Below are 27,111 nucleotides of genomic sequence, written 5' to 3'. Positions count from 1 at the left end.
CGTTGTTTGTTTACAACCCGAGAACTTCCTGTCTGATGGGAGTAGCATTTTGGTTTTTTGTGTGTGACTGAGCTAACTAGTTAGAAGTGAGCTTTCAAGATGGGTTGTGATGGTGGCACGATTCCCAAAAGACACGAGTTGGTGAAAGGGCCCAAGAAAATCGAGAAGGTGTGTTAGCTTTACTTGGCTTTAGTTTCCCTTCCGTTTTTAAATAGAAAATATCCCTGTTGGCGATATTTTTCGAACGCTAACAAGTTGCTAATGCTAATGGGCTAAACAAAGTATTATTAAGTTTCGGGGTTTCATCATGAGAATAAAAAAGACATATTACGGTATTTAAATGTGGTTTCTAATGTACGTAATGTAGCCGTTGCTGTGAGTTTTCAGAATTTAACATTAGTTAACATTATCTTGATGTGTTATAGACGAAGCTACATGGCGTACTGTTTCCTCATGGTCTTCTTACATAAATAGGTTGATAAAAATGCTGAACTGGCTGCCAAATGGAAATACTGTGCATTGAGTCAAGAGAAACTTAGACGACCCATCGTCTCCTGTGAACTGGGAAGGTGAGTTATTTTTTTGTCTTGTTTTGTACTCGGGCATTATTTGACGTTTGGAGACGGTATTGCTCGATGATGTGACAGCGCGAAGATATAAATACCGCTTCACAAATAACAAAAATCAGACATTAATTAAGACTGTACAGTTTTTCCATCTTTTCATTACACCACACTATGTTCTGATGGTCTGGCACATGTTATTTTTCAGACTGTACAACAAAGATGCTATCATTGAGTATCTCCTGGATAAGTCGGCTGAGAGACCCAATGCTGAGGCTGTAGCACACATCCGTGGGATCAAGGTATATTAAGTGTGATTATCTGACTTGTTTTTTATTTTTTTATTTGTTTGTTTCTTTGTTTTTGTAATTAATAAGATACAGAGCTACATTATCCATTTACACAGTTGGAGGACTTCAGCCTATGTGTTTCTGGACACATATTTGTGTGTTTATTCGTGGTTTCAAACAGGAAATCTATCTATTTGCTTTCTCTGAAGGATATAAAGGAGCTGAACTTGACTGATAACCCTGAATGGGAAGGAGAAAGAAGAAATACAAAGGGAGACAGATATGAAGACATTCATTGTGGCATGTTTATTTGCCCTGTAGTTGGGTTGGAGATGAATGGCAAACACCGGTAAGCAACCTGAGTGAAGAGGTACTAAACCTAAGAATGAAAAAATGAGACTGACGATTCACGTTCTCTCTTTGTTTTAAGGAGCAAGCTACTGTATCTAAGTTAATTTTAATATACTAAATACATGTTTGAAATTCACTACAAAACATATGATGGCATTCGTCTATCTTGCTTCTGATATACTTAAGAATTTCTGGACAATTCTATATTTCTTAAAATTCTCGATTTTTAATTTTATTTTACCTCTGTACATAACCACATCGTACTTTAATACCGCATTTGAGATTAAGTTGGAAATCAGAATTTTCAAGTTCCCAGTGGAAATTTTCATCTGGAACGCCCTCTCAACTCAAATTTCCAACTCAGAAATTCGAAGTAGACACGCCAACCACAAGTTAACAATTGTAAGATGGCAGCACTGAACATAAACGTTATTAAAACTGTAAAACTTTTAACCTGTGCTGGTACTGTTTTGTATTTGTGATTCGTTAAATAATTCATTCACACAGCACTTACAAGGTTCGATCAATGAACATGCTGCAGCAGTGTTTTAAGGTCCAAGAAAAACAAGTATTGCTCTGTTTTGTTAATGATGGATGAATAGTTCTATCTCACTAAGAAGCAAGGCATCCTGTTTTTACTGTCTTCTCCGACTGAATCACACTCAACTCAGGAGTGATGTCACTCCTGAGTTCTGACTTCTGAGGTGTCTGGAACACAGCATAAGTTAAATAATCAAAATGTAATGGATGTACAGATTTGTATCTTTGATTCTGGAGTTTAACAAAATGCTTTGGGTAGAAATGTTGATGCAAGTGAAGAAAGCAGTTATTTGGCTGAGAAAACAAAAATCTATCAGAGAGAAATCAAAAACCTTGGGAGTGGCCAAATCTTCAATCTGGTACATTACTGAAAAGAAGAAAGCATTAGTCTGCTCCGCAACTCCATCAAGCCTGAAAGGCCACAGAGGAAAACTAAAGTGAATGAGGTCAAAATTCTTTATGGTTAAGAAAAAAAAAAACATTCACAAAATCTACGGGCTCCAAGATCCTATGGCACAGACTTGTCTACATGTTGTAGCTGTTTCCTGTCACCAGGGGGTAGTGTCACAAACAACTCGTCTGTGGGTTACTTTTGCTGTTATGCTGTTGTTGGACCTTGTCAGCTGTGGAAAAGAAAGGTGGTAGTGTACAGAGGGAAAATTATAATGTGTCAATAACCCAAAAACGTATGGACCTAACTTTAGATCACATAAAGTTAGAAAGAAGTACAGCTCCCAGCCCTGAGTCTGTTATTTATTTATTTTATTTTATTTTTTTGGTGAATGGCCCTACAAGCGACACAGGTGGAAACTGTTTAGCAATTTCATATAAATGTTTCTCTGTTTTTTAGGTTCTGTTACCTCCAGACTTGTGGCTGTGTCTTTTCAGACAGGGCCCTGAAGGAAGTCAAGACAGAAATCTGCCACAAGGTAGGCAACATTTATTTATTTATTTTGCCAGGTTATTTTCCCTCAGTAGGTTGTCAACTCTGACAGTTTTTTAAAAAAATCTTAAGACACTTTTAATCTTTACTGCCATTAAACTGTTCTCCATCATTGACCTTGGGTGTTTGGCATTAATGCTGCTTGTTTAAGTCACACTCAGCAAATTTTCAATGTTAATGATTTGTAAATAGGCAGGTTTGATAAAAATGTAGATAAGATAGCAGCAGTCTGGTATTAGCTTCGTTCCAGATGCACAACTGGTTGCTCATATGGATAAGAATGCAAGTTAAATTACTGAAGTGTAATGATTTAATGCTCCCATGAGAAGATATAAATAGAAATAAAAACCATCATGTTCACATTGTTTTCAGTATTTAAGGGCTAGTAATAAAAATGTAAGTGAAGTCTGGCAATGTTTTACATTCTTAGAATACACACAGATAAATAACTTATTATTTTTGGGTTGCTTTTTTTAAACAAAAAAAAAATAGCATGTTGACTTTTAAAAACTATCACGATATCAGCATTGTTAAGAAAATAAAGCCTGAAGAGAATGTAAATGTAACTAAAGTGCTCCTATACTCCACTACAAACCACTTTTTTGTTCTATAGGAATATGTGATTAGGCAAATGTTTGAAATTTGGTTTCATCGTGTTTTTACTGTGTTTTGCTGAATTTACAATTTGCACTAGAATCTATGTGAACTTTAATTTGAGGATCAGAGGAAGTTTAACGTTTAATCACTTTAGTTGAACATGGCCTTTATATAATGTGCTTTTACAATATTACTGACCTCTTGCTGAATTTAAATAATACTAAACCATAAAGAACATGCCATATCACAACATTTAATTATGTGAGTAGATGTGTTTTGGACAGATTAAACTGCACTGTTCCTTTCTTCAAGTCGCTTCTGAGATTGCCCTAGTTTAAGCCACACGGGAATTTGAATGAAGTAGGCCTAAGGCCTTTTATGGGTTCTGACCTTGTAGTTGTAAGTAGCATTAAAACTATGGTGGCAATTTCCCATGCACAGGCTATTTTGAGGTAACAGAAAGCAGATGGTAGCTGGTCAGTGTTGTTATTTCTGTTTAACTAAAAGCATTTTGGAGCAGTGACAGATCAGTTGTTTGACTTTGTCAAAAATATCTAAAAGTATAAGAAAAGCTACAGCGCTTCTCGTGGGAAGCTGACTTAGAATACAGTGATTTTTGATAAGATAGGCTTATAAGGCAGCACAGTTTCTGGAGCCAATAAGATTAGCCTGACTTTACCCACTTTTTATTCAGTTGCTGCTAAGTTTAGGAAATGTAAAGTACAGTTCACTTAACTTTAAATGTCAAAGTAAAACATACAAAATAACTGATAATGCAACATCACTCTTTGTTATATCCATGTAAGACAATAAGCAGTTTGTGCTGAGTTTTGGACAGGTTCTATAAAAAGTGATAGCCATTTTGGCTTTTTTTTCCTTTGCATCCAGTACCCGAGGTTACGAACTGACTCATAAAATTGTTATCTAAGGCTGAACTGTGAGAATCAAGTTCAGAGTGTGTGTCATTGGATAAAGATTGAATCTTTATCTAAGCCAGCATTTAGTTCTTTCTTTCATTTTTCTTTTTCTTTTGTGGGTTCATATTTGAACTCTGCATGTACTTGCATGCTGCTGTTTACTGAACACACCTTTTGTCCTTTTTTAAAAAAATTTGTTGGTTTTTTTTTGCAAGGAGTCATTGCATAAGTTGATCTGCCAGTAAAAATGTAAAAATGCCATTCACATAACCAAATGTCTTTAGTCTAGCTTGACTTACTAGAAAATTCTGTAGCCTATATAAGAGAAACCTTTTTAAAAAGGCAAAACACTGTTTACTCGGGTATTGTTCAGACACACTGACAGCATGCGCATGATCATGTGAAAGTGACTCTTTATCATAATTGCTTTTATTTGTTTACACCTGTTACTTCTTAAATAGGAGAAAGGGTCAACACCTTTATCAGCAGTTGTGTTTTTCAAACTGAATGTCATACTGAATAACATTTCTTTGGTAGAGGCGTTTCATCCAAGCTTTAGTCATTATTTTTGCTTTATGGACAGATTTTATTTCATATTTTATTTCTGTATTTAGAAAAAAGGACAGCACTGATAGAGTTTCATAGATAAATATATTAGTATACACACATGGTCTTAAAATGCACAGTGCATGCATTTTGTCTTCCTTGGTTTTGTTTTCCTATGCTCACATTATGACATAACAACACAAGACAAGTGCAAATAAGCTCAACTAGATGTAGCCTGCAAGCTTGTAGTGATTTCATTCTCCAGCACTGCTGTTAAAGTAGCTGCTGCTGTTGCTGTAGTTGCTGTGTATGGCCAGTAGCCATGACGGTTCTATGGGAACAGTAGCCTGGTTGAGAACCTTGTTTCTGTGCCACTGCTCCAGACAGTCTAGTGCCTCAGGAAAGGTATTACTCTCAAACTTATTGGCAAACATGCTGTCCGTGCTGATGATCCATGGTAGGTCTTCCACTCCGTAGATACAGATGTCTCGTATGTAATGCCCTGGAAAACAGCAGCTTGGACATGATTTTTTTTAGCATTATGCCGAAATTCGTTCCTTGTATTACGAGTTTCCATTATGTAAATAAATATATTATTTGTTACATGAATAACCTTTTTAAGATCTGTCAGGTCAAAGCTTATATAAGCTTTGACGTAAAGCTAGTGGAGAGTATGCCATATCAGACAAATTCTGCTATCAGCACATTTTATCGTCTTTTGTTGAGTAAACCTTGTTTCAGCCAGTTATGGGCCTCATAATCTTGTCTGGAGCCGAGGAGCTGCACCTTACTTAATAATTGAGAAGGTCAAAAAGATCAAGAGGACATACACACACACACACACACACACACACATATGTATATATATATATATATATATATATATATATATATATATTAGGGGTGCAACGATACACAAAATTCACGGTTCGGTTCAATACTTTGGTGTCACGGTTCGATATTTTTTCGATACAAAAAATGTTCATGCTTTTTTAATTTGTCATTTATTAAAATTATAAATATATATTTTAACTCAAAAGTACAGTTTTTAAATTTAATGTTGCTGAAACGACAAAGTAATAAAAACATAAATATCTCATGGAGAAATCCCTCATCTTTGGAAAAGAGAGTTTATTACAGAGAAATGGCTCTTTCCAAAATAAAAGCTATACTATACGCTTCTTCTGGGGTATATTCTCAGCAGCATATTAAACATATCAGGTCCCCATAAGGAGAATCACGTACTAACGGCTGTCTAAATGACTCGGGTAAAGTTTGTAGCATGCGTGCTTGTTGTTTTTGTCTGCTTCCACTTGTCTTTGCACTAGGATGATGTCGGAGTAAATGTGCAGTCATATTCGTTGTGTTCCCACTAGTGCTGTCAGCGTTAATCTCGTTGAAATGACGTTAACGCCACAACACGGCAAATCTCCGTTAACGAGCTACCGTGGATCGCCCCGTGCGTGGGGCTGGACAGCGTCAACACGTTAACGAGCAAACTGCGCTAAGCACTAGTTCCCACCCATGTAATTGAGCATTGTGGCACATCCGACATACTGTTTTACTTTTGTCCATGATGCGCTTACCTTCAGGGTCATACTTCACATGAAGACCGAAACAGTTCCAAAGGCCATATCTGAATGAGGGTGGGGGAGGTTCAATTTGCCATGTTGCAACGAGCTAAGCTTCTGTCTTGCTAGCTTGCGCTGCGCTCAGTGGATCTGCGCTCGACAGTGCAGCCTAGGCGGAGTAGTCGAACGCAGATCCACTGAGCTCTCAACACAGACAGCATCGTCAGAAGAAAAGTTGATAAAATAAATTAAAAATTTTGTATTGTTCGATACACATGCGTACCGAACCGAAAGCACTGTATCGAACGGCTCAATATCGATACGAGTATCGTTGCACCCCTAATATATATATATATATATATAATGTGTGTGTGTCTATTTATGGATGTACATGTGACTTGCTCACAAACATTTATGTGGGATTAATAATTTTTTGTTGGATTACAAAACTAAATACCTCATTTTTACCACATTTTTATAATTTAAATAATTAGGAAATATTGGTAGAATTTAATCTCTGGGAGAGTAACTAATCAGGTCTTTATTGACATATATGACTATACCTTTGCAACCACTGTGTGCACTTCCTTCTTGATCCCGCCATTTGATTGCCCGGATAGCTCCTTCCCAGCCTCCATCAATGCGACTGCCTGGAGCTTCTTAAAAAATGTAATCAGACAAAATTGGTAATTATATGACCTAATTGAATTGTCAAGGTTTAACTAGTCCTGCTCAGGCCTGTTTCATCTGCTGTTTGAGAGTCAGTTCTCGATACATCTCAAAGAAAAGCTAAAGGAATAGGTAGCATTCGCAGTCTGTAAGCAATTAAAAGTAGTGACATCGATCAAAGTTGCAAAAGTTAAACTTGTTATAATTAAAATAGTCTCTTTTTCCTGATAAGTTTTCATTTTACCAGGGGGTAATGAAATAAAATGTATGAGGACAACAAATGGTCACAGGCAGGCTGGAGTCTATTCTAGCTGACATAGGTGAAAAAGAAAAGTATAACCTACATAGGTAACTTGACAGAAACCCATTCAGTCTCCTGAACTATGAGAAGGAACTGAAGCACTTAAAGAAAGCCCACATAGGTACAGACACAGAAGGCTCCAGTTAATAAGGAAACTTGAACCTAGAACCTTGTTTCGTGTCATCTTTTGTTTATATCACATCATGCTCACATTAGTACATGTTTAATAGTTTTGTGCTAGCTGTTAAACAAGCGTGGAGTTTTGTGTCTGTGCACCTATTTAAAACCGCCATTTTACCTTGGATATGGTTGAGCGTCACCCAGTAGTGTTCATCTGGACTGAATGTGTCCCTGGACCAATCCAAGAAGTCATGCGCTATTGGGCTTTTCAGAACAAAGTCCACGAAAGACCTTGTCAGAGCATAGTAGGCTGTTCCAAAATATAATTGCAGATTGTGTGGAGGAGGCCTTTTCCTCAGGCCTAGCCCTTTCGGAGCTACATGTGACCCCACAATCTCCTTGTACTGGCGTTGCGTTCTGTACATCATAGACATCGGCTGTTTGACCCCAGGTGTCATGTTTTTATCCCTCCATTGTTGGCTCTGCATGTACTGTACCAGTTCCAGGTTATTCTTAACAGGGAAATCTTGTCCACACAGATTCACCACCTTCTTCCAGTCTGTCTTGGATTTCGCTAGGTCCTTCATGCAATTCAGATCTGCTTGCAAACGAGAAAAACCAGCATATGTCACAGTTTCACTGTGACTGGAGAGGAATGTATTTGGAAAGCAGCTGACTAGCTTCTGTACAGCCTCCCGATACTCCCGTGGAGCCTTAGCATCCACGTGAATGCAGTACACATTTTGTGGCATGTAAATTGCCCTCAAGAGGCGGACGAAAAGCTCCAGCTCTTTATGAATAGTCACAATGAAAGCTAAAGGGTAAGCCTCCTCTGCACGACTTAGAGGTCTTGTTATAAAGTGTAAATCTCTTTTCAAGTTTGAGCATGGCAGATGGCTGTTTAGAATGTAGCTTTCCACCTGTAGACCAAAAAAGCATATATTGCCACTGTTACTGTTGAAACTCTCTTTCTTGTGACTGTGCTAATGCTCCTAACTGGTTGTTAGATCAAATGAAAATTTCATCTAGAATATCTGTGCTTTTTATTTCTCAGAAGTAAAGAAAGGGTGGGGGGAAAAATACATACCTGGCAGTCACGGCGGTACCAATTTACTCCTTTCTTCATGCCTTGCAAAAAAGTTTTACACGTAGTTGAGAAAGGTTTGCAACTTGAAGATGGGGGAGGCTTTAACTCAGGTGGCGTCCTAGTCCTCAAATAAATGAATGAAAAGATGATAATACTTATCCCCAGGCACACGAGGAAGCTGCATTTTGTCCCTTCAAGCTGGTGCATAATAGCCCTGTTTCTCTGTAGTCTGCCAGTACCACCACAGTTAAAGCTTCTGCAGTGGAGACATCCAGTTGGATTATTTGCAGAAGGATCCTGGATCCTTGAGGAATATAAAATAGGGTTAAGTATTTAGGTTGGACCTAATTGATGAAGCTAGTTTGTAATACTTGGCACATTAACTGCTGCTGCTTTAGTGCTTCTGCAATGTCTGTGGTGTTTCCTAGAACCGCAGCTTGCAACACAGGAAGTGAATTACTTGCTCTTCTGTATATGATGATATTACAAAAGCATGGCAAAGGTAATTGATATCGATCACTATGTTAAAATGTTTTTTTTATGATAATGCAAAGCAGTTCAATTGCGGATCACTTGTTTTCATCTTGTTGCTATGTATATTTTCAACGCGGCAAAGGGAAGAAGATGATTTAGTTCTTGAAAGAGTAGTTGTAAAACGTTTAACTGATCACTTGCAGAGGAGCGGTTTATTTGGGGGAAGCTGAGTGTAGTTTCAGAATTCGTCATAGCACTGAAACCTCTCTAGTGAACATTTATTTTACTTGAACAACAGGCTATCCTATTAAATCTCAGTGTCACATTCATTAGCCGCAGTATTTTGCTACAGAGACTCATATATGCTTTTGTGTTAAAGGAAATGGTTTGCATTGCTTTTAATCATGACTTATTTGATGGATTCCAATGTGTGCATGCAAATAGGGAGTCGTCTTCTCACATGACAAGTTTGTTATTGAGTTACAGAGGGTTCTGTGCTGGGACCAATTCTGTTTACATTATAGATGCTTCCCTTCCCTTGTTATTAGACAATTTTGCATACATTTTCATTACAACACAGATGATACCAAGCTATAGTAACCTCTGAAGCTGGATTACACAAATTAATTAGTTAAAGGACAGGCATGTTTTAGAGATAACACTAAAGTTATTATATTTGTCCCTAAAAATCTCTGAAACACGATGTCTAACCAGAACGCAAACTCTTGATTGGCATTACGTTAGCCTCCAGTAACATTGTGAGGAACCTGGGAGTCTTTGAAAACGATGTGCCGGTAGTTCGCTGTTCTCGCGGGCTCTAGTGAGCCTTGAACCCTCTAGCTATCGAGCTGGTGGGTAACAGACGTCTCTGAAAACGTCAGAGCACTTTTCAACTATGTGATGTCTTGATAAACCGAGCAGATATTTGAAGTTTACACAGCTACATTCTCGCCGGAAAATATGTTAAAAGTTTATTTTGTGACCCAGAAAGAGTAATAAGAGTAATATTAAAACTAAGTAGCTGCCGCCATTGTTGAAAACTGGAATTGGCTGGGCCGCGCTATGAATTCTGGGATAGTTTGGGCCACTAAGGATACACCCGACCCATCCTTCAAATCTGGGGAAATGAAGGACGCATTTTTTTGGCCGCGTTTGGGGGAGTCTTTGAATTTGGACTGGCTTCGCCGTGTCGCTGTAACGTAATTGGCCTACAAATGCGGCCTCCGAAGGATGCGGCTGCTAAATTTGGACACAGCTATGAAACCAGACACTGCCTCTTCTTCTTCTTCGGGGTTTAACGGCAGCTGGCATCCCTGGACATGCAGTGCTGCCATCTTCTGTTTCAGTCCGTTATTACACTCTTTAAATCCTACTACTTATTCCTGCGTCTTTCGGGATCTTACAAAGCTTCAAACGACGCGTCGACTATTAAATTAGTCGTCGACGTAATCGTGACTAGTCGACTAATCGTGGCAGCCCTACACAGCACATATAAATAATATCACTCGGTCTTCCTATTTTCATCTTCATAATATTAACTGCCTTCGTCTTTCACTCACTCCACACAGTACCTCGATACTTTTCAATACTCTTGTTACATCTCGTTTAGATTACTGTAATTCTCTTCTCATAAATATCTCCATAAATTGCAGTTAGTTCAAAATACAGCTGCTTGTATTATATTCTGAATTAGATCTACTGAACATATAACACCTGTTCTTAAACAGCTTTTCGCTTCCAGTTCACCTCTGAAAGTAAGGAGCAGGATCTTGAAATTGACACAAAGCACTTCATGACCTTGCTCCCCCATATTTATCTGATCTTCTCCATACGTACTCACCCTCTCTTACTCTCTGCTCTTCTTCAGCTTCCCTTCTGTCTGTTTCACCTGCTCGCCTGACTTCCATGGGACTCAGAACCTTTAGTTGTTCTGCCCTGAGACTCTGGAATGCACTTCCACCAGATCTCCGGACTACAAACTCTCTCTCCACTTTTAAATCGCGCCTTAAAACCCATTTATTCAAAATTGCGTACCCTTTATCATGATACTGTCTTTGTCTATTTTTACCTTGTTTAGCTTTTATACTTGCTTTTATATTTTCATACTTGTTTTATATTTTTCATTTACCTTATGTTTTTCTTTTTTTTATTTATTATTTTTTGTACTAATGTAAAGTGACCTTGAGGGTCTTTCAAGGCGCCTATAAATAAATTGTGTTTTTATTATTATTATTATCATTATTATTATAAACGTTTGCTAAAAAGCTTCCAGTTGAGAAAGAGCAGACGTATTTCTTCCATATGAACGCCTCTTCATTGGCTTCAAGTCTTGAATTTCAAATTCTTGTCCTCAAATATAAAGTCTTTAATAATCAGTCCCTGTCATGTCATCATGACCACATGGTATCAGCTATCCCAACAGAAAGCTCTCAGACTGCTGGCTTGTGGATTCTTCAGGCCCCTCTCCGTGGAACCAGCTCCCAGTTTTGGTTTGGAAAATAGACGCACTCTCTAGTTTTGTGATTAGACTCAAAACTTTCCTTTTTGGTAACACTTATAATTGGGGCTGGATCAGGTGACCCCGACCATCCCTTAGGCTACGTTCACACTGCAGGCAAAAGTGCATCAAATCCGATTTTTTTGACCCTATGCGACCCATATCCGATCATGGTATGACAGTGTGAACGGCACAAATCCGATATTTTCAAATCCGATCTGGGTCACTTTCGTATGTGGTACTGAATCCGATACATATCTGATGTTTTAGAAAGTGACTGCTGTTTGAATGGTCATGTCGCATTAAATCCGTCTTTTACATCACTGACACAAGACAGACGCCAATTATCAGCGCCGGAGAAGCGCCCGAGAAGACATCGTGAACGCTTCCTGGCCATCCAGTGTAGATGTTAGTGAAACTGTTGGGAAGACAACGTGAACATTTTATTTGTACTGTATAATCTGCAGATTCTGACAGAAATCTGCAACTATCCTTTGAAGCACCGCTCCTCTCTAAAACAGCAATAAGGATAATTATTAGGTTATTTACATTATTATGTAAATAACAAAATAACTTGAAACAAAAATTGGGAAACGTAAAGTCCGAAGTCTTTATATTAAGGGCCATCAGTCAAACAATATTGTTTGCTCTGGGTCTAAACCGAGCGCGTTGTGTGTGACGTCTTCTTTTGCGCATGCGGGCCGCTTTGAGAGTTCACACTAGAGCGCGTTTGCTGTCGCATTTTATTTGTAGTGTGAACAAGCAGACAAAAAAATCGGATTTGATCAAAAAATCGGAATTGAGCATTAAGACCTGCAGTGTGAACGTAGCCTTAGTTATACTGCTATAGAGTCACAGACTGTTGTCAGACTTCTTGTGTAAACTCTATGTATGTGTAAACAAGTCTATTGTTTCCACCTTCAGAAGGAGAAGTTGAGGTGCAGATTTTGCAAAACATTGTCCTTTTTTTTTGGGGGGGGGGGGGGTTGAAGTAGCTCCTTTTTAGGGACTAAATCGGTGCGCTGTGATGCACCGAGCATTCCTTCTCTACTCGCCTCTTTTTTTTTTACTCCCCACATGCTTATATACTGTAGCATGTGATTCAGTTTTTTGGTTTTGTTCTGACTCACTGCCCTGTCTTTTTCCTTTCTATGCCGACACCCCCAACTGGTTATGGCAGATTACTGCCCCTCGGAGCCAGGTTTTGCTAGCTGTTTCTTTCTGTTAAAAGAGAGTTCTTCCTCCCCACTGTCACAAACTGCTTGCTTACAGGGAATTTTTTAAGTTTTGGGGTTTTCTCCCAAATACTGTTAGGTCCTATGTAAGTAAACCTGAGTTTAATTGAAAAAAGTACAACTTTTTTTTTTTTTTTTATTAAAAAAATTTATATCCAAGTATCCTTTGGGGGGCAGAGAAGCTTTAGACATGTCTGAACACTGTTCTCTGTCACAGTAAACATCCTCACTCGAGCCTCCCTGTTCCTGAGAACATCACTGAAGATAAAGATATCAGCAGGGAGGCTGGCATGGAAATGTGTATGTTTCTGATCTGCTGAGATTCCTATCCTTCTCATACTGCAACTAATAGAAAGAACAATTGATATGTAGAAACGAGGAATAGCTTGCTGGTTGTTGGTTATCAGTTTGGGTAGATAAAAAAACTTTTGGTTTCTTAAAATATTTGTTTATACATTCCTTGCAATGAAAATTTGAGATCATATTTAGATCAGCATGTTGGACTATATTTTGTTTTCATGCAATCATTTATCACATTGCTGCTTTGGCCAGAGGCAACAGAAATAAACAGACAATAACAGAATATGTAAAGAAAGAAAGACAAAGAAATGCCAAGCTTAGTGACCTACCTTTGATGCAGGTCAATCTGTACTCCTTATAGTGAAGAGGTCAACTTTTGTACATCAGCACCTGTTTGGGTCTTAATGACCTAAATTGCTCCTGCGAGTTATGTTGCTATAATTCATTTGAAGTCCTGCAGTGAAGAGTCATTTCCTTTGGTGCCATCAGCAGCAGCAGCAGTAGCGGTAGTGTCAGCAATATATTCAAGCTAAATTGAATTGTTTTCTTGTGTTCTCGTCAGGAGGTTGCTTTCTCAGAGCTTGATGTTGCGTTGTGAGTGAGCCACAGTGGTTTGTGATTGTGTGGAGTATTCTCTTGTTGTGTTTGCAGCTGATTATGTCTCTCCTCCCACAGCCCCATGAGACAAGTCCGGCCCTCCCTGGTTACTAGCATGAACACCCAATCGCACACCTGACATAAGGAGTCATATTCACACATTTCACGCACACGCACACCCACTCTTTCTTTCTATCACTCTCTCTCTCTCTCTCCTGCTCACTTGTGTATTGCATCAGTATTTTTGTTTTTTGCTTGTCTTCAAATCTCATTACCTCAAGTTTCTTCTTTCTTTTTTCCTCTCAGATAAGATCAGTTCCAGTTTATCTGCCCTGTTAACGGTGTGCATGTTTATGCACACTGTGCAGTGTGACTCGTCTCTTGTTCACAGTCTTGTTGCCTCTTGCAGTTACAAAAAAAAAAAAAAAAGATTTTGGTGTACTTGTTGACTAACTGACTTCATGCTAGGTTGTGTCATTTTTGGTGATGGTAACAGCAGAGTGACAGACTTCATAGCGGCCCACAGAGTTTATTTGCTGCTTGGTCAGCTCCCGAGATTATCTCTGTTGTGTTGAACAGAGCACATGGCCACGGTTCACACCCAATGAGCCTGCATTACAACCACACAATGGATCCCCTGCTGGTTACTCAGGGGTTTAATATTTGTTTTTGAATATGGGTGTGTGTTTTCCTATTAAAAGCATTCATCCTGTTTATATATGTTTAGAGACACAAAAACCTAAGCCTTTTTCTTTTTAATCGCAAGACTTTCACAAATATGTAAGCCAGTTTGTTTCGTACAGGGTTATCTTTAACCAGTATTATCCTGTATTTCTATTAGCAAACTTACAAACTGTTGTGGATAAATGAAATCATAACTCAAGTGCTACTTCTGAAACCAAAGGAACAATGAAAACAACAGCAACAATAAAACAAATGACATTTTAATTTGGATCTGCAGCAAATATTAAACTTTTGATTTGGTGTGACAGAATGGTTTATTGTATTGTGAAAATCTCAAGTGTCAAACTGTTGAAAGAATAACATAGAATAACAATAACATTTCTTTGTCTTAGTCATTTCATCGATGTGTGCGTGTCTGACTGACTGTATTCGTGGCTTTTTGTTTTGTTTTTTCCCCTCTCCTGCTTCACAGAGTTTAGTTTAGCCAGTCATAGGCAGGCAGCATGCAAATAAAATGGAAAAGGGACGTGTCCCGACAAAGAAATTATCTGTGGGTTGATCTAATAGTTTTGTTAATTAGTGTTGAGTTCTAGGTATGTTTGGATATTAATGGCTCATGGAAAAAGCAAAAGGCATATTAAAAAAAGTTTCTTATTTTTCTATTAGTCTGCCTAATTCCTGCAAAAGATGCATACGAGCAACATTTAATGAAAATCCATTGAGAAAGTTAAAAAAACAAAACAAAACTGATTTGCAAGATGGATTGGACTACATGTACTTATATGTAGTGAAACTGAAAGCAGTCACTTTTTCAGAGAAAATCATTTTAAACTAGGCTGACACCCAAATATGTATATTTCAAAATACCTTAAATGATGTTAATTACAATCAACTTTCAGTTTTGTTACTTCCTGTTTTGCCACAAAATTTATAATGCATATACAACCAGACAATGTTTTATCAATGCTAGCAGGCGGCAGCTTTTAAAAGTGTAAGTAATTGAAGGGCACTTTTTTAATCCTCCTTTGCCAAGAAGCTACTGTCACTGATAACAGTTTAACTAATTCAAAGTGTGAATCTATTGAAAGGAGGCGCTAGCAACAGCATTATACACAATACTAGCAATACAGAATTATATACAATAATAACACAATTAACAGTAAAATAAGCTAGTCGTGTTTCCCTGGAAACTTCAAGTAAAGGTTTAACGTAACTCCTTAGCACATGGGTTTACCTATAACTAAAAAAACTTCTTTTTTACTCGTGCGGAGTATTTTAGTTAAAAACTTTTATTCCTTTTTCAATAAAAATGAAAAAAAAATTCTCTATTGGATGTTGTATCTTGGGTCACGTTTTTTAACCAACCACTTAAAGTCCTGCTTTTCCACACCAATATTTTCCATCCAAGACTTGCTCTATATAGAGTGCAGCTAGTGATGCTTGGTTGAGTCTTTACTTTACTTTAGGATTACACAGCACCATCCTTCATAGCTTGCTCTGCTGAATGGTGTGTTGTTTCCTCAAATAGTAAAACAGATCTGTTGTTTCCACCTTGAGAAAGAGAGGAGGTTTATGTGCAGATTTTGCAAAACATTTTGCTTTGTTGGGGGTTGTTGAAGTAGTTCCCTTTTTAGGTACTAAATGGTAAACAGAGGTTGACACAGAACTTGCTCATCGCTTCATGATTTCAGATGATATATGTGAAAGTCCAACCTCATATTTAATTTTAAAACAGTTGTGCTGGATAACAGTGCATTAGCAGAAATAACGCTATATGGTGAATGTCTTCTGCCTTTACACTTGTTGCAAAACATGTTTGCCTTTTCTAAATCCCTTTAAAAGTCCCTTATCTGGAATACAATGTTTGTGTTATAGTGTGGGGATCCATTTAAAGATGAAGATATCGTTGTGCTCAATGGCAACAAGGAGGAGGTGGACAAGCTGAGAGAGAAGATGGAAGAGAAGCGGGCTAAAGCTAAAACTAAGGTGTGTGACTTCTCTGCTTTTTGATAGAATCTGTCTTCACAACTACAAAAATCTGAAACAAGTATTCTTTGATTTTCAGAAATCAAAGAAGAGTAAAGCAACTGAAACGGTGTCAACATCAGAATCAAAAGGTTTGTGTGAAGCCTAGTAAGTAAGTCATCATATGTGTTCAGCATTTGCATGAACAAGGCCAACGAACTAGCAAAAGGCCAGAAAATTTTCTTCTTCATTTGGATAATATTTTGAATGTGCTGTAGTGTACTAGCTGGGTTATTCAAACTTTTAACTCACACGGAATACTAGTAAATACTGAGAAGTTAGGATACATATAAATGTGATATATATAGTGTGTGGCCAAGCTAATGTTCACTTCAGTCTAGTTAGTCATACTTTGTACATCAATGACGGACATTATTACTTTATCTCATTCTGGTTTTGCGGTAATATATCAGGCTGGTTTTGTCATATTTTACTGACATACAGTTTTTTCATAATTCTTGTGCAAACCTAGATCCTGACACATTTCCAATAACACAGGATTAAGTGGAACTGTAAAAGATTAGTCATAGAAATAAGTAATATTGGCCAATATCAGCCTTGTTGACTGCCTTTCACCTTTTTGCAAGGAAAGAAAAGGGAGGGGGGGGATCTTCCCACAGTTTTACAATTGTAAATAAAAGTGTAAAAACTTTCCTATATTATACATTTCCTATAATTGTGAATGTGTCTTACTATTTCCAGTTGTTTTTCTTACTCTCATAAATGAGCCAAGAAATGCAAAAATAGTCACACTGAACCAGATTCTGTAGATTTGCAGTCTAACCTGATGTTAATGAGTCTAAATTGAAGGTGTTAGTGTTGTGTGCCAACAGAGAACATTGCTGTGGTTTCCTGTTTTCAAGAATAGTGCAACACTCTCAACTCACAAACAAGACGAACTGAGAAACCCCAGAATTTGATTTTTTTTACTCAGATTAACACTGCATAGCTGGACTGGCCATCGGGCATACCGGGCATTTGCCCTGGGGGCCGATGGTGATTTTTCGTTTATATGGGCCGATGGTTTTTTTTGTTTTTTTTTTTGTTACATAACGGTATAAACAATGAAAGGTGGTGGATTGGCCAGATGCTGGTCGATGTGTAAAAATAACTCAATTGCTTGGTGGTGGCTATGGCGGAGCTTCCACAGATTCAGTAACATTAGCAAGTGGCTGGTCTCCACCACTTGGAAAGGTGGGAAAGGTGAGGCAGGCGGAGGAGATACCCGAGGCGGCTGCCAGCCAAGTATCAGGGGAACTGAACTTCAGGTGAGAAGTTATGAATTGCAGTCTATCTGGGTCAGATATAAACCTAGTTTAGATATAGTTTATTTTCGTTGTGCTGACTTTTTACAGTCAGTTACAATAACTCGTACTGCGTACTAGCTAGCATGACGGAGTTGGGTGCTTTATTTTATTCATAAGATTAGTTATTAGAGAACGGAATCGTCTCATATTCACAGAAAATATTACGCGTTTCATATTGAGGTGAAAAGGAATGCGATTTTTCCCATACTTCAGCTAGAATGAAAAAAAAAAGAAAAAAGACTCAAAGCCGGAGCTATTCTGCATCATGAAACTGATCAATGATCAGCTGATCGGCTTTTCTGTCGCAAGTCCCGTCTCTCCTGTTTGTTTATCGCCCACTTTGCGCCAGAAAGAGGAAAACAGCGGAGGTCGTGCTAAACAACAGCAGCACTTAAGCTTGATCAGCTGTTGTTAGAATTTATTTAATATTACTTTCTAGTATCAGCTGATGTTTGCTGGAGCCACAGCTGTAAAAGCTGCTGGTCATGATATGGGTTTGGATATGTTGTGAGAGGGAAACATGAAGATGAAACCAGGAGATGTCCTTACTGAATCATCAGAGCTGAACAGGTGATGGAGAAACAGGTTTACCTTTTAGATGACATGAATGAGTTGAAGGGAAGTTATGAACTGTTTCTGAGAGACAACTAACACCAGGATCCTTTTCTACGTTGCTGAAAGCTGGTAACTGTGCAGGGGCGGGTCTAGCAAAGTCTTGCCAGGGGGCCAGGTAGGGCAGTAACAGGGAAAGGGGGGCACAAAGAAATACTTTTCTTTCTTATTCTCATTTAAAATGTCTAGCTTTTAATAAATAATTATCTGAATCTTACAACCAAAGTTTTCATTTGATGTAAACTGTATAGAAATCCATTATTGTACATAGTATTTTTTTTTCAGAGTCCCATCATAATTTCTTCAGAGGAAAGTACTGTATATGATGCCAGTATTTTCCCACATTTTCTAGATACTTCACCAGTACTGTGTGTAAAATGCCATCAAAAAGTCAATTAAGTTTTATTCTTTCTCACCTGTCTTTCTGTCTCCTTTCACTTTTTAAACGTTGCCATGTGAGAAAAAATATTTGCCCTGCCATTGATGTGGTAAATAAATAGTTTATGAAAATACCACTAAATCTGTCATTTATTATTTTTAATATTCAGTAATGATCATGTCTCACCTCTAGTCTTCTCTGTCTTAATTTCAGGTTTCCACCATGTGTTGTAGATAGTTCAGGAGGTTAACTCGACCAAGCAGTCTTTGGGTTTCGGCTAAGTACTGTTTAGAATACCAGAATAGGGAGGATGGTGTAGGTTTAAGTTTATTAGATTGATGCATATACACCAACAAGACAGTGTACATCACTGTCACTACAGCGTTTGTTTTCATTCAAAGGCTTTATGGTTTTTCCTATAATACCTGGTGGGCCAGTCTCTAGTCAGAATGCCCAGGCCGATTTTTTGTCCCAGTCCAGCCCTGCTCCAACGTATTTCACTGAACTAGTAGTCCACTCAACTTACACAGTCTGGGAAAAACATGGCCCAGGGGGTAGAACAGTCGTTTACCAGTTGGTGGGTCTGTGGATCAATCCGGGCACTCCAGTCAGTGCATGTCTTAAAGCATACGTTGGAATGTTTTTGTGGATGAATGTTTGACAAGGTATAGAAAAAAAGTGCTTGTTATGAATGTGTGTGTGATTGGGTGAATGAGGGTTGTAGGAAGAAAGCACATTTAGTTCTCAGTTAAAAAGCGCTACATAAGTATTAATGCTTTTAACCATTTATCCTCTGTCTTGCCTGATTGCTTTCCACACAGACGGCACAGTGTCTCCTCCCAATGATATAGCAGGAACAAGCTTGCAACAAAATGGTGGTGACAGCAGCCAGTCAGGTAAATAACAATACTTGGATCTTTTACATACAGACAAATAGTCTATTGACATTGCATTGTCTTCACAAATCTCTTGAAGCCAACTGTTTTAAAAACATGAATGTGGTTTTCTGCATGTAATTCATTCAGCCTCTTTTTATTAACCTTCTAAGACCCAGCAATGAATTTTTGTCCTCTGACTGAGACTGCTACATTAAGCACCATTTATGCTATCTATACGACTCCTACTATACTGTCAAGGGGACATGATGGGCTTTTTATTAATGCCACATTTGTGGAGGTTGCAGAGCACTTTCTTTTCAAAATGATGGAAATTGCAGCTTCCACAGATTGGCATACATTGTGATTCTATTGCTCACACTCAAATTGTTTCTTCAATTTGAGAGTCTTAACTTTGACTTTGATTTCAGAAATGTACAATAAGTTTATCCCTTCCAAAACAAAAATTGTATTCACTGTCCTTTGTATTGAACAGCAGGACTTACTACTTACATTTTCAACCAGTGTCCATACTTCTGGTAGCAGAAGGCAGGACGAAGCAGAAAGATAATTTACTCAGAACTATGGAAGAGGAGTCAGTCTTACTGCTGTCAGGGGATGAGGTGGACAAAGGCCAGACATCAGAGTAGGAAGGTGGAAGCTCAGAGGCGGACACATCATCTTTAAAGGAGCTTACGAAGGGGTGGTGTGACTGTACCTACCATCCATAATAGGAACTGTTTAATGTAGGGCTCTGAATTTTTTAGGCATTTTAATATCTAGAAGGGGAAACCAGTAACTACCCACAACTTCAGAGCCTTAGCTTATACAATCCTTCTTGTCCATAATGGGCAATGGATGTTATCATTTTGCCCCTGTCCAGGCTCCTCAAAAGCTGCTATGAACTTTTCACTCCGTCTGAAATTTCACCTTCGTGCTCTAATGTCTGGCTCTTCTCCACCTCATTTCTTAACAGCTTTAAATTTGACTCCACTTCCACAGTTATGAGTAAAATATCTTATATCAGCGATCATTCTGTGATCAAGCAAAACACTTCAAGGGACAGAAGTATAAAAAAATATATTATTTTTTCTTTGAAACAATACTTAAATTATCTAAACAGAAATCTATCACACATTCTTTCTTCTAGGGCTCAGGAGGTTAATGATCCATGTTCAGTCTAATGTTCAGTGTTTTACCACTGATGTCCAATTAAAGTAAAATTCTACTGTAGTTAAAATGTCTGTGAAGTGTTCTCAGTCATCCAGGTCATCGTAGTCTAAGGGGCTTGGAAAGAAAAGCGTCTGGACTTCTTTAAGTTTCCTTGAAGACATTTCATCTCTCATCCGAGAAGCTTCTTCAGTTCTAAGAGCAATTGGTGGAGAGTCCCAGATTTTAAACCCTATGGGAGTGTCCCCAAGAGGGTCATGGACCCCCTATTGATCCTCTACCTAATCACACAAGCCAAGGTGTGAAAACGGGTGTGGGTCCCAATCAGCCAAGGTTTTGGATGAACCCATTGTGAAGCCTAACCCCACCCTATCATGTGATTTACTGAGGTCAAATCTCCCAGGATGTGAGTGGGCGTTAAGGCGTCTGGGAAGGGATCTCAAAACTGGATTATAGATGGCAGACAGTTGGTGTCGTAAGCCACCGCTTCTGTTCGAGGATGGTCGTTCACAGTGGACATAGATGGCTTCTTTCACTCCTCTTTCAAACCATCTGTCTTCTCTGTCCAAAATGTGAACATTGGCATCCTTGAAAGAGTGACCTTTATCCTTAAGATGCAGATGGACTGCTGAGTCTTGTCCTGTGGAGGTGGCTCTTCTATGTTGTGCCATGCGCTTGTGAAGTAGCTGTTTGGTCTCTCCAATGTAGAGGTCTGAGCATTCCCGGTTCCCTGTACAGCATACACTACATTGTTAAGTTTGTGTGTAGGAGTTTTGTCTTTGGGATGAACCTGTTTTTGTCTTAGTGTGTGGCTGGGTCTGAAGTACGCTGGGATGTCGTGCTTGGAGAAAACTCTCCTGAGTTTCTCTGATAAACCTGCTACATAAGGGATCACAGTATTATTGCATTTGTCTTTTCACACCTTGGCTCGTGTGATTAGGTAGAGGATCAATAGGGGGTCCATGACCCTCTTGGGGACACTCCACAGGTCTTAAAATCTGGGACTCTCCACCAATTGCCCTTAGAACTGAAGAAGCTTTTTGGATGAGAGGTGAAACATCTTCGAGTAAACTTAAAGAAGTCCAGACTCTTTCCAAGCTCCTTAGACTATTGTAGTTAAAGTAACATCTAATGGATATTATCAACCTGTGGGAGGAACAAGTCCTTATTTTTAAAGATGCCCTTTTTTTGTCTCTTTCATCCTACTACTCAGCTGTGGCTGGACCCTCTGGATCTTCCAGCTTGTCTAAAGCGACCAAGTCTTCATCAGCCTCTGCTACAAAGAGGTCCATCCAGGATATGAACGAAAAGTCAGAGGCTTTTAAGTCTTTGTTCACAACCCACAGTTCTGCCAAGCGCACTAAAGAGCAGACATCCAACTGGGTCACCCACACCCCTTATCACTTCTAATAACTACTAAAGTGCATAGATCACAGTTTCTAGATCTTTCCAGAAATATTAACATATTAAAATAAATCTTGCTGTGCATACCAAGCACACACACCCAACCCTACATGACCTCAGATATTGACAGCGATATGTGGGCTAATTCCCAATTTCTCTCTCCAGTTCCCAGTAGCTCAGTGTTTACATGTTGTTAACATTTAGTTACGGCTCCCTAAGTGGTTCAGAGTGTGTGCTTTGTAACTTAATTCCTCCCCCATGGATTCCCTCACATCCTCTTTGTTCTCAGTCACAGGTGCTTGAGGAATTAATACTAGGATGACTGTATTATCAGTGGCACTCTGCTTCCCCCTAATGGGCAGAAAATAGCTTTTTAATGTGCTCACAGCATTGCTGCATTTATTTTAGTCCTTAGTTATGATAAGAAAAATGAAAAAAGACAAACTGCCCTGCATTTGAAAAGGCAGATCCTCAGTAATTAGTATCTCCAGATTTTCCTTTCCTCACAAAATCTAGTTGTATGTGCTTGGTAGCTATTTATTTTGGCTTATTTTTTTAACAGGTGTAGCAGATGACTTTCACTCACTTTTGTTCTTTTAATTAGTTATTTCTCAATTGTTCTTTGAAACGGGGGAAAAACTAAAGCATTTGGTGTATTTGACTCCTCTGATTTGCAAAATAACCACCACAGCCAGAGACCAACAGCTTTAATGCGATAGGGGAAATATACTCAGTAACTAACGCTTTTTTTGTTTTTGTGCATTTTTGTCTGGACTTTTATGGAAGACCTTTAAAATAAAAAGTTACATTGTATTACTGTCTCCAATTGAATTCATATTGAGGTTTAATGTGCTTGTATAGACAGTCAGTACATTTACAACATTTACAAAGAAATAAAAAAAATGCTTTGTTCTTCCTTTTTGCTTTTTTTTTTTTTGTATCAAGCAATGCCACAATAAATTTCTATTCACATTATTTTAGTGTTCTTTTTATGGTGCAGATTATATTACATCTTTGTGTTCTCTCTTCTGTAACACGTTACCAAGTGCATAACAGAGCATTAATTATCCAAGATCACAAAAGCAAAACCAAATCCCTGTTGTGCACTTGAAGGGAAACATCACACCTAACACAAGCTATAAAAAACTCTTACGCAACAAGTCTCCCTGCAGTGATTATGTGGACAGTGTCACATTTTTGTAATTAGGGCTTGTATTTCACAGTAATGAGACAACCAGGAAGCAACTAAAAAACAGACTCAGCATAAATCCACAAAAAAAATAACTTTTGAGTATTAGTGGCATTACTTAGTGGGGTGGCTGTAGCTCAGGTGGCAGAGCAGGTCAGCCACTAATCAGAAGGTCGGTGGTTCGATCCCAGGCTGCCTCCTGGCTGTATGCCAAATATCCTTGGGCAAGATACTAACCCCATGTTTGCCTACTGGTGGTCAGAGGGCCCGGTGGCGCCAGTGCAGCCTCGCCTCTGTCAGTGCGCCCCAGGGCAGCTGTGGCTACAATGTAGTTAGTCATTGCCAGTGTGTGAATGGGTGAATGACTGAATGTAGTTTGGGGTCATCCTAAGGACCTCAAAGCGGAACAATAACGCTTTGGGGTCCTTAGGGACTGAGTAAAGCGCTATACAAATGCAGGCCATTTACCATTTAGGGAAAAATATTTGAACCCCTGCTGATTTAGTAAGTTTGCCCACTAACAAAGAAATCATCATTATCATCTATATTTTCAACGGTATGTTTATTTGAACACTAAGAGACGGAACAATAACAAAAAAAGAATGGATTTCAAAAAAGTTTTTAATTTCATCCATTCGCAATTTAATGAAGGAAATTATTATTTGATCCCTTTGCAAAACGTGCTTTAGTACTTGGTGGTAAAACCTTTGTTGGTGTCTTGCAGTTGGCCACAAAGTTTTGCACACATCTCAGGGATTTTGTCCCACTCCTCTGCAGATTCTCTCCAAGTCAATAATGTTTCGTGGCTGATGTTCGGCAACTCGAACCTTCAGCTCCCTCTAAAGATTTTCTGTGGGATTAAGGTCTGGAGACTGACTAGGACACTCCAAGACCTTAATATGCTTGTCGCGCTGACCTAGTAGGTGTGGCTGTTACTCTTCTCTTCCTCCTCCTGCCCACTACCTGCTCTGTGCTGCTGCTTGCGCGTGCCTGCTGATTAGACCTTGTGTGCAATCTACAACTAAGCGCGGCCTGGTGCGCGCCGCTCCGCCAGTTGAGCTGAATTAGAGCAATCAAGGGCTGGCATGCCTAGTAGACCTTAAAATGCATGCAGCAGTCATTTGACCCGGGTGCGACATACTGAGAGGACAGCAAACAAAGCACAATCCACTTTCCACTGTGAGGAGGATTTTGAGCTAGACGGGCTATCGGTAAGCTCTTGGACTCATATTTGCTGCTTACGTGTTTGGGAACTGTGGAAGCTCAATTGTGGAAATGTGCTTATGCTTTGGGAAATAGTTACTGCATTTAAGTTTAAAAAATTATATTGAACTTTTGTCTATATTAAATGGCTTTACTGAAGTGTATATATTTTTATTTTATTTGTATTCTATTGCATTTAATTTATCTGAGTGATTAATGAAATGTTCTTTATTTTTTTGTTTAAAGGTTTTTCACCTACCTACCTAGCAAAACAGCTATCTAACTAGCTAACTACCTGATTGACTGAATGAACCTGAAACTGGTCAAAAATTGAGTGAAATTCAAAGTCTGGTCTTTTCAAGTGTGGGCACCTCACAGACAGAACACTTGACAATGCTTCTTCTTGAGCCAGTCCTTTGTTGACTTGGCTGTGTGTTTGGGATCATTGTCATGCTGGAATACACATCCACGACACATTTTCAATTCCCTGGGTGAGGGAAGGAGGTTCTTACCTAACCATCCTCCCTTTGATGCAGTGCAGTTGTCCTGTCCACTTGGGAGGAAAAACACCCACAAAGTAAATTGTTTCCACCTCCATGTTTGATGGTGCGGATGGTGTTTTTGGAGTCATAGACAGGAACCTTGGAGTCATTTTTGACCAAGACATGTCCTTCAACGCACATATTAAACAAATATGTAAGACTGCTTTCTTCTATTTGCGCAACATCTCTAAAATGAGAAATATCCTGTCTCAGAGTGACGCTGAAAAACTAGTTCACGCATTTATTACTTCCAGGCTGGAATACTATAATTCATTATTATCAGGATGTCCTAAAAACTCCCTGAAAAGCCTTCAGTTAATCCAAAATGCTGCAGCAAGAGTACTGACAGGGACTAGAAAGAGAGCAGATTTCTCCTGTATTGGCTTCCCTTCATTGGCTTCCTGTTAAATCCAGAATTTAATTCAAAATCCTGCTCCTCACATACAAGGTCTTAAATAATCAGGCCCCATCTTAATGGCCTTGTAGTACCATATCACCCTATTAGAGCACTTCGCTCTTGCACTGCAGGCTTACTTGTTGTCCCTAGAGTATTTAAAAGTAGAATGGGAGGGAGAGCCTTCAGTTTTCAGGCCCCTCTTCTGTGGAACCAGCTTCCAGTTTGGATTCGGGAGACAGACACTATCTCTACTTTTAAGATTAGGCTTAAAATTTTCCTTTTTGCTAAAGCATATAGTTAGGGCTGGACCAGGTGACCCTGAATCCTCCCTTAGTTATGCTGCAATAGACGTAGGCTGCCGGGGATTCCCATGATGCATTGAGTTTTTCCTTTCCAGTCACCTTTCTCACTCACTATGTGTTAAGAGACCTCTCTGCATTGAATTATGTCTGTTATTAACCTTTCTCTCTTCCACAGCATGTCTTTTTCCTGTTTTCCTTCTCTCACCCCAACCGGTCGCAGCAGATGGCCGCCACTCCCTGAGCCTGGTTCTGCCGGAGTTTCTTCCTGTTAAAAGGGAGTTTTTCCCTTCACACTGTTGCCAAAGTGCTTGCTCATAGGGGTCATATGATTGTTGGGTTTTTCTCTGTATCTATTATTGTACGATCTACTGTACAATATAAAGCGCCTTGAGGCGACTGTTGTGATTTGGCGCTATATCAATAAAATTGAATTGAAAAAATTGAATTGAATTTCTTCTCCTCCCAACATGGCGAGTTGAGTTGATGCCAAATAACTGAATTTTGATGTCACCTGACCACAACACTTTCCCCCAGTCCTCATCTGAATCATTGAGATGTTCAGTGGCAAACTTTAAACGGGCCTGCATATGTGCTTTCTTGAGCAGGGGGACGTTGCAGGCACTGCAGAATTTCAGTCCTTCACGTCTTAGTGTTTTACCAACTGCTTTCTTGGTGACTATCGTCCCACCTACCTTGAAATCATTGACAAGTTCCTTCTGAGTAGTTCTGGGCTGATTCCTCAACATTCTCATTATCACTGAAACTCCACGAGGTGAGATCTTGTGTGGAGCTCCAGAACGATGGAGTCTTGCAGTTATTTTATTTGCAAATAATCGCACCAACTGTTGCCACCTTCTCACCTTGCTGCTTGGCGATGGTCTTGTAGCCCATTCCAGCCTTGTGTAGGTCCACAATCTTGTTCCTGACATCCTTGGAAAGCTCTTTGGTCTTGGCCATGGTGCAGACTTTGGAATCTGGATAGACTGATTGCTGCTATGGACAGCGTAACGAGTTGAGAAGGCTCCTAATGTCAGCTCGTTACCTGTATTAAGAAATCTTGCTGATTGATCGGGGATCAAATAGTTGTTTCCTTCATGAAAATGTGAAGAAATTTATACCTTTACTGAAATGCATTTTGTGGATTTTTTGTTAATGTTCTGTATCTCACTGTTCAAATAAACCTACCATTGAAATTATAGACTGATCATTTCTTTGTTATTTGGCAGACTCACAAAATTAGCAGGGGTTCAAATATTTTTTTCCCCTGACTGTACAAAGTGAAGGTTTATAAAAACTGGACAAATTAATGGTAATAAAATACTCTGAGAAACCTCTGGTATCAACAGCTGATATCCAGAACCTGTGAATGTTAAATATGGTCTTTCTTGCTTTGTGATACTCTGTCAGACTTTTACTGCATCCTG

At 38.9% G+C, this 27,111-nt stretch overlaps 2 protein-coding genes across 3 annotated transcripts; one reads left to right on the top strand and one right to left on the bottom strand.

Annotated features, from left to right (window-relative positions):
- Positions 1–26,885, top strand: rtf2 (replication termination factor 2). 2 transcript variants are annotated; one of them, XR_010093903.1, is made up of 10 exons: positions 1–168; positions 475–569; positions 772–865; positions 1,063–1,202; positions 2,595–2,673; positions 16,158–16,268; positions 16,348–16,399; positions 19,427–19,501; positions 21,864–24,454; positions 25,863–26,885. XR_010093903.1 is itself a non-coding variant. In XM_063473473.1 (9 exons), exons 1-9 carry the CDS (start codon positions 100–102, stop codon positions 22,058–22,060), a joined length of 912 nt encoding a protein of 303 aa, XP_063329543.1. In that variant the 5' UTR covers positions 1–99; the 3' UTR covers positions 22,061–26,885. The 2 variants fall into 2 exon arrangements, 1 of the variants encoding a protein (XP_063329543.1); XM_063473473.1 differs by having other exon boundaries at positions 21,864–26,885.
- On the bottom strand, positions 4,834–8,734 carry gcnt7 (glucosaminyl (N-acetyl) transferase family member 7). The gene is made up of 4 exons (XM_063472814.1): positions 8,496–8,734; positions 7,587–8,328; positions 6,882–6,977; positions 4,834–5,249 (listed from the first exon to the last, which is right to left on the bottom strand). The coding sequence occupies exons 1-4, from the start codon at positions 8,700–8,702 to the stop codon at positions 5,002–5,004; spliced, it is 1,293 nt and encodes a 430-aa protein (XP_063328884.1). The 5' UTR covers positions 8,703–8,734; the 3' UTR covers positions 4,834–5,001.
- Positions 26,886–27,111: the final 226 nt, after the last annotated feature.

The sequence above is a fragment of the Pelmatolapia mariae genome, linkage group LG5 (assembly GCF_036321145.2).
Source record: "Pelmatolapia mariae isolate MD_Pm_ZW linkage group LG5, Pm_UMD_F_2, whole genome shotgun sequence".
NCBI classification, from domain to species: Eukaryota; Metazoa; Chordata; class Actinopteri; order Cichliformes; family Cichlidae; genus Pelmatolapia; species Pelmatolapia mariae.
Note: the sequence above shows the minus strand (reverse complement) of the source record. Positions and strands in the feature narration are given on the sequence as shown.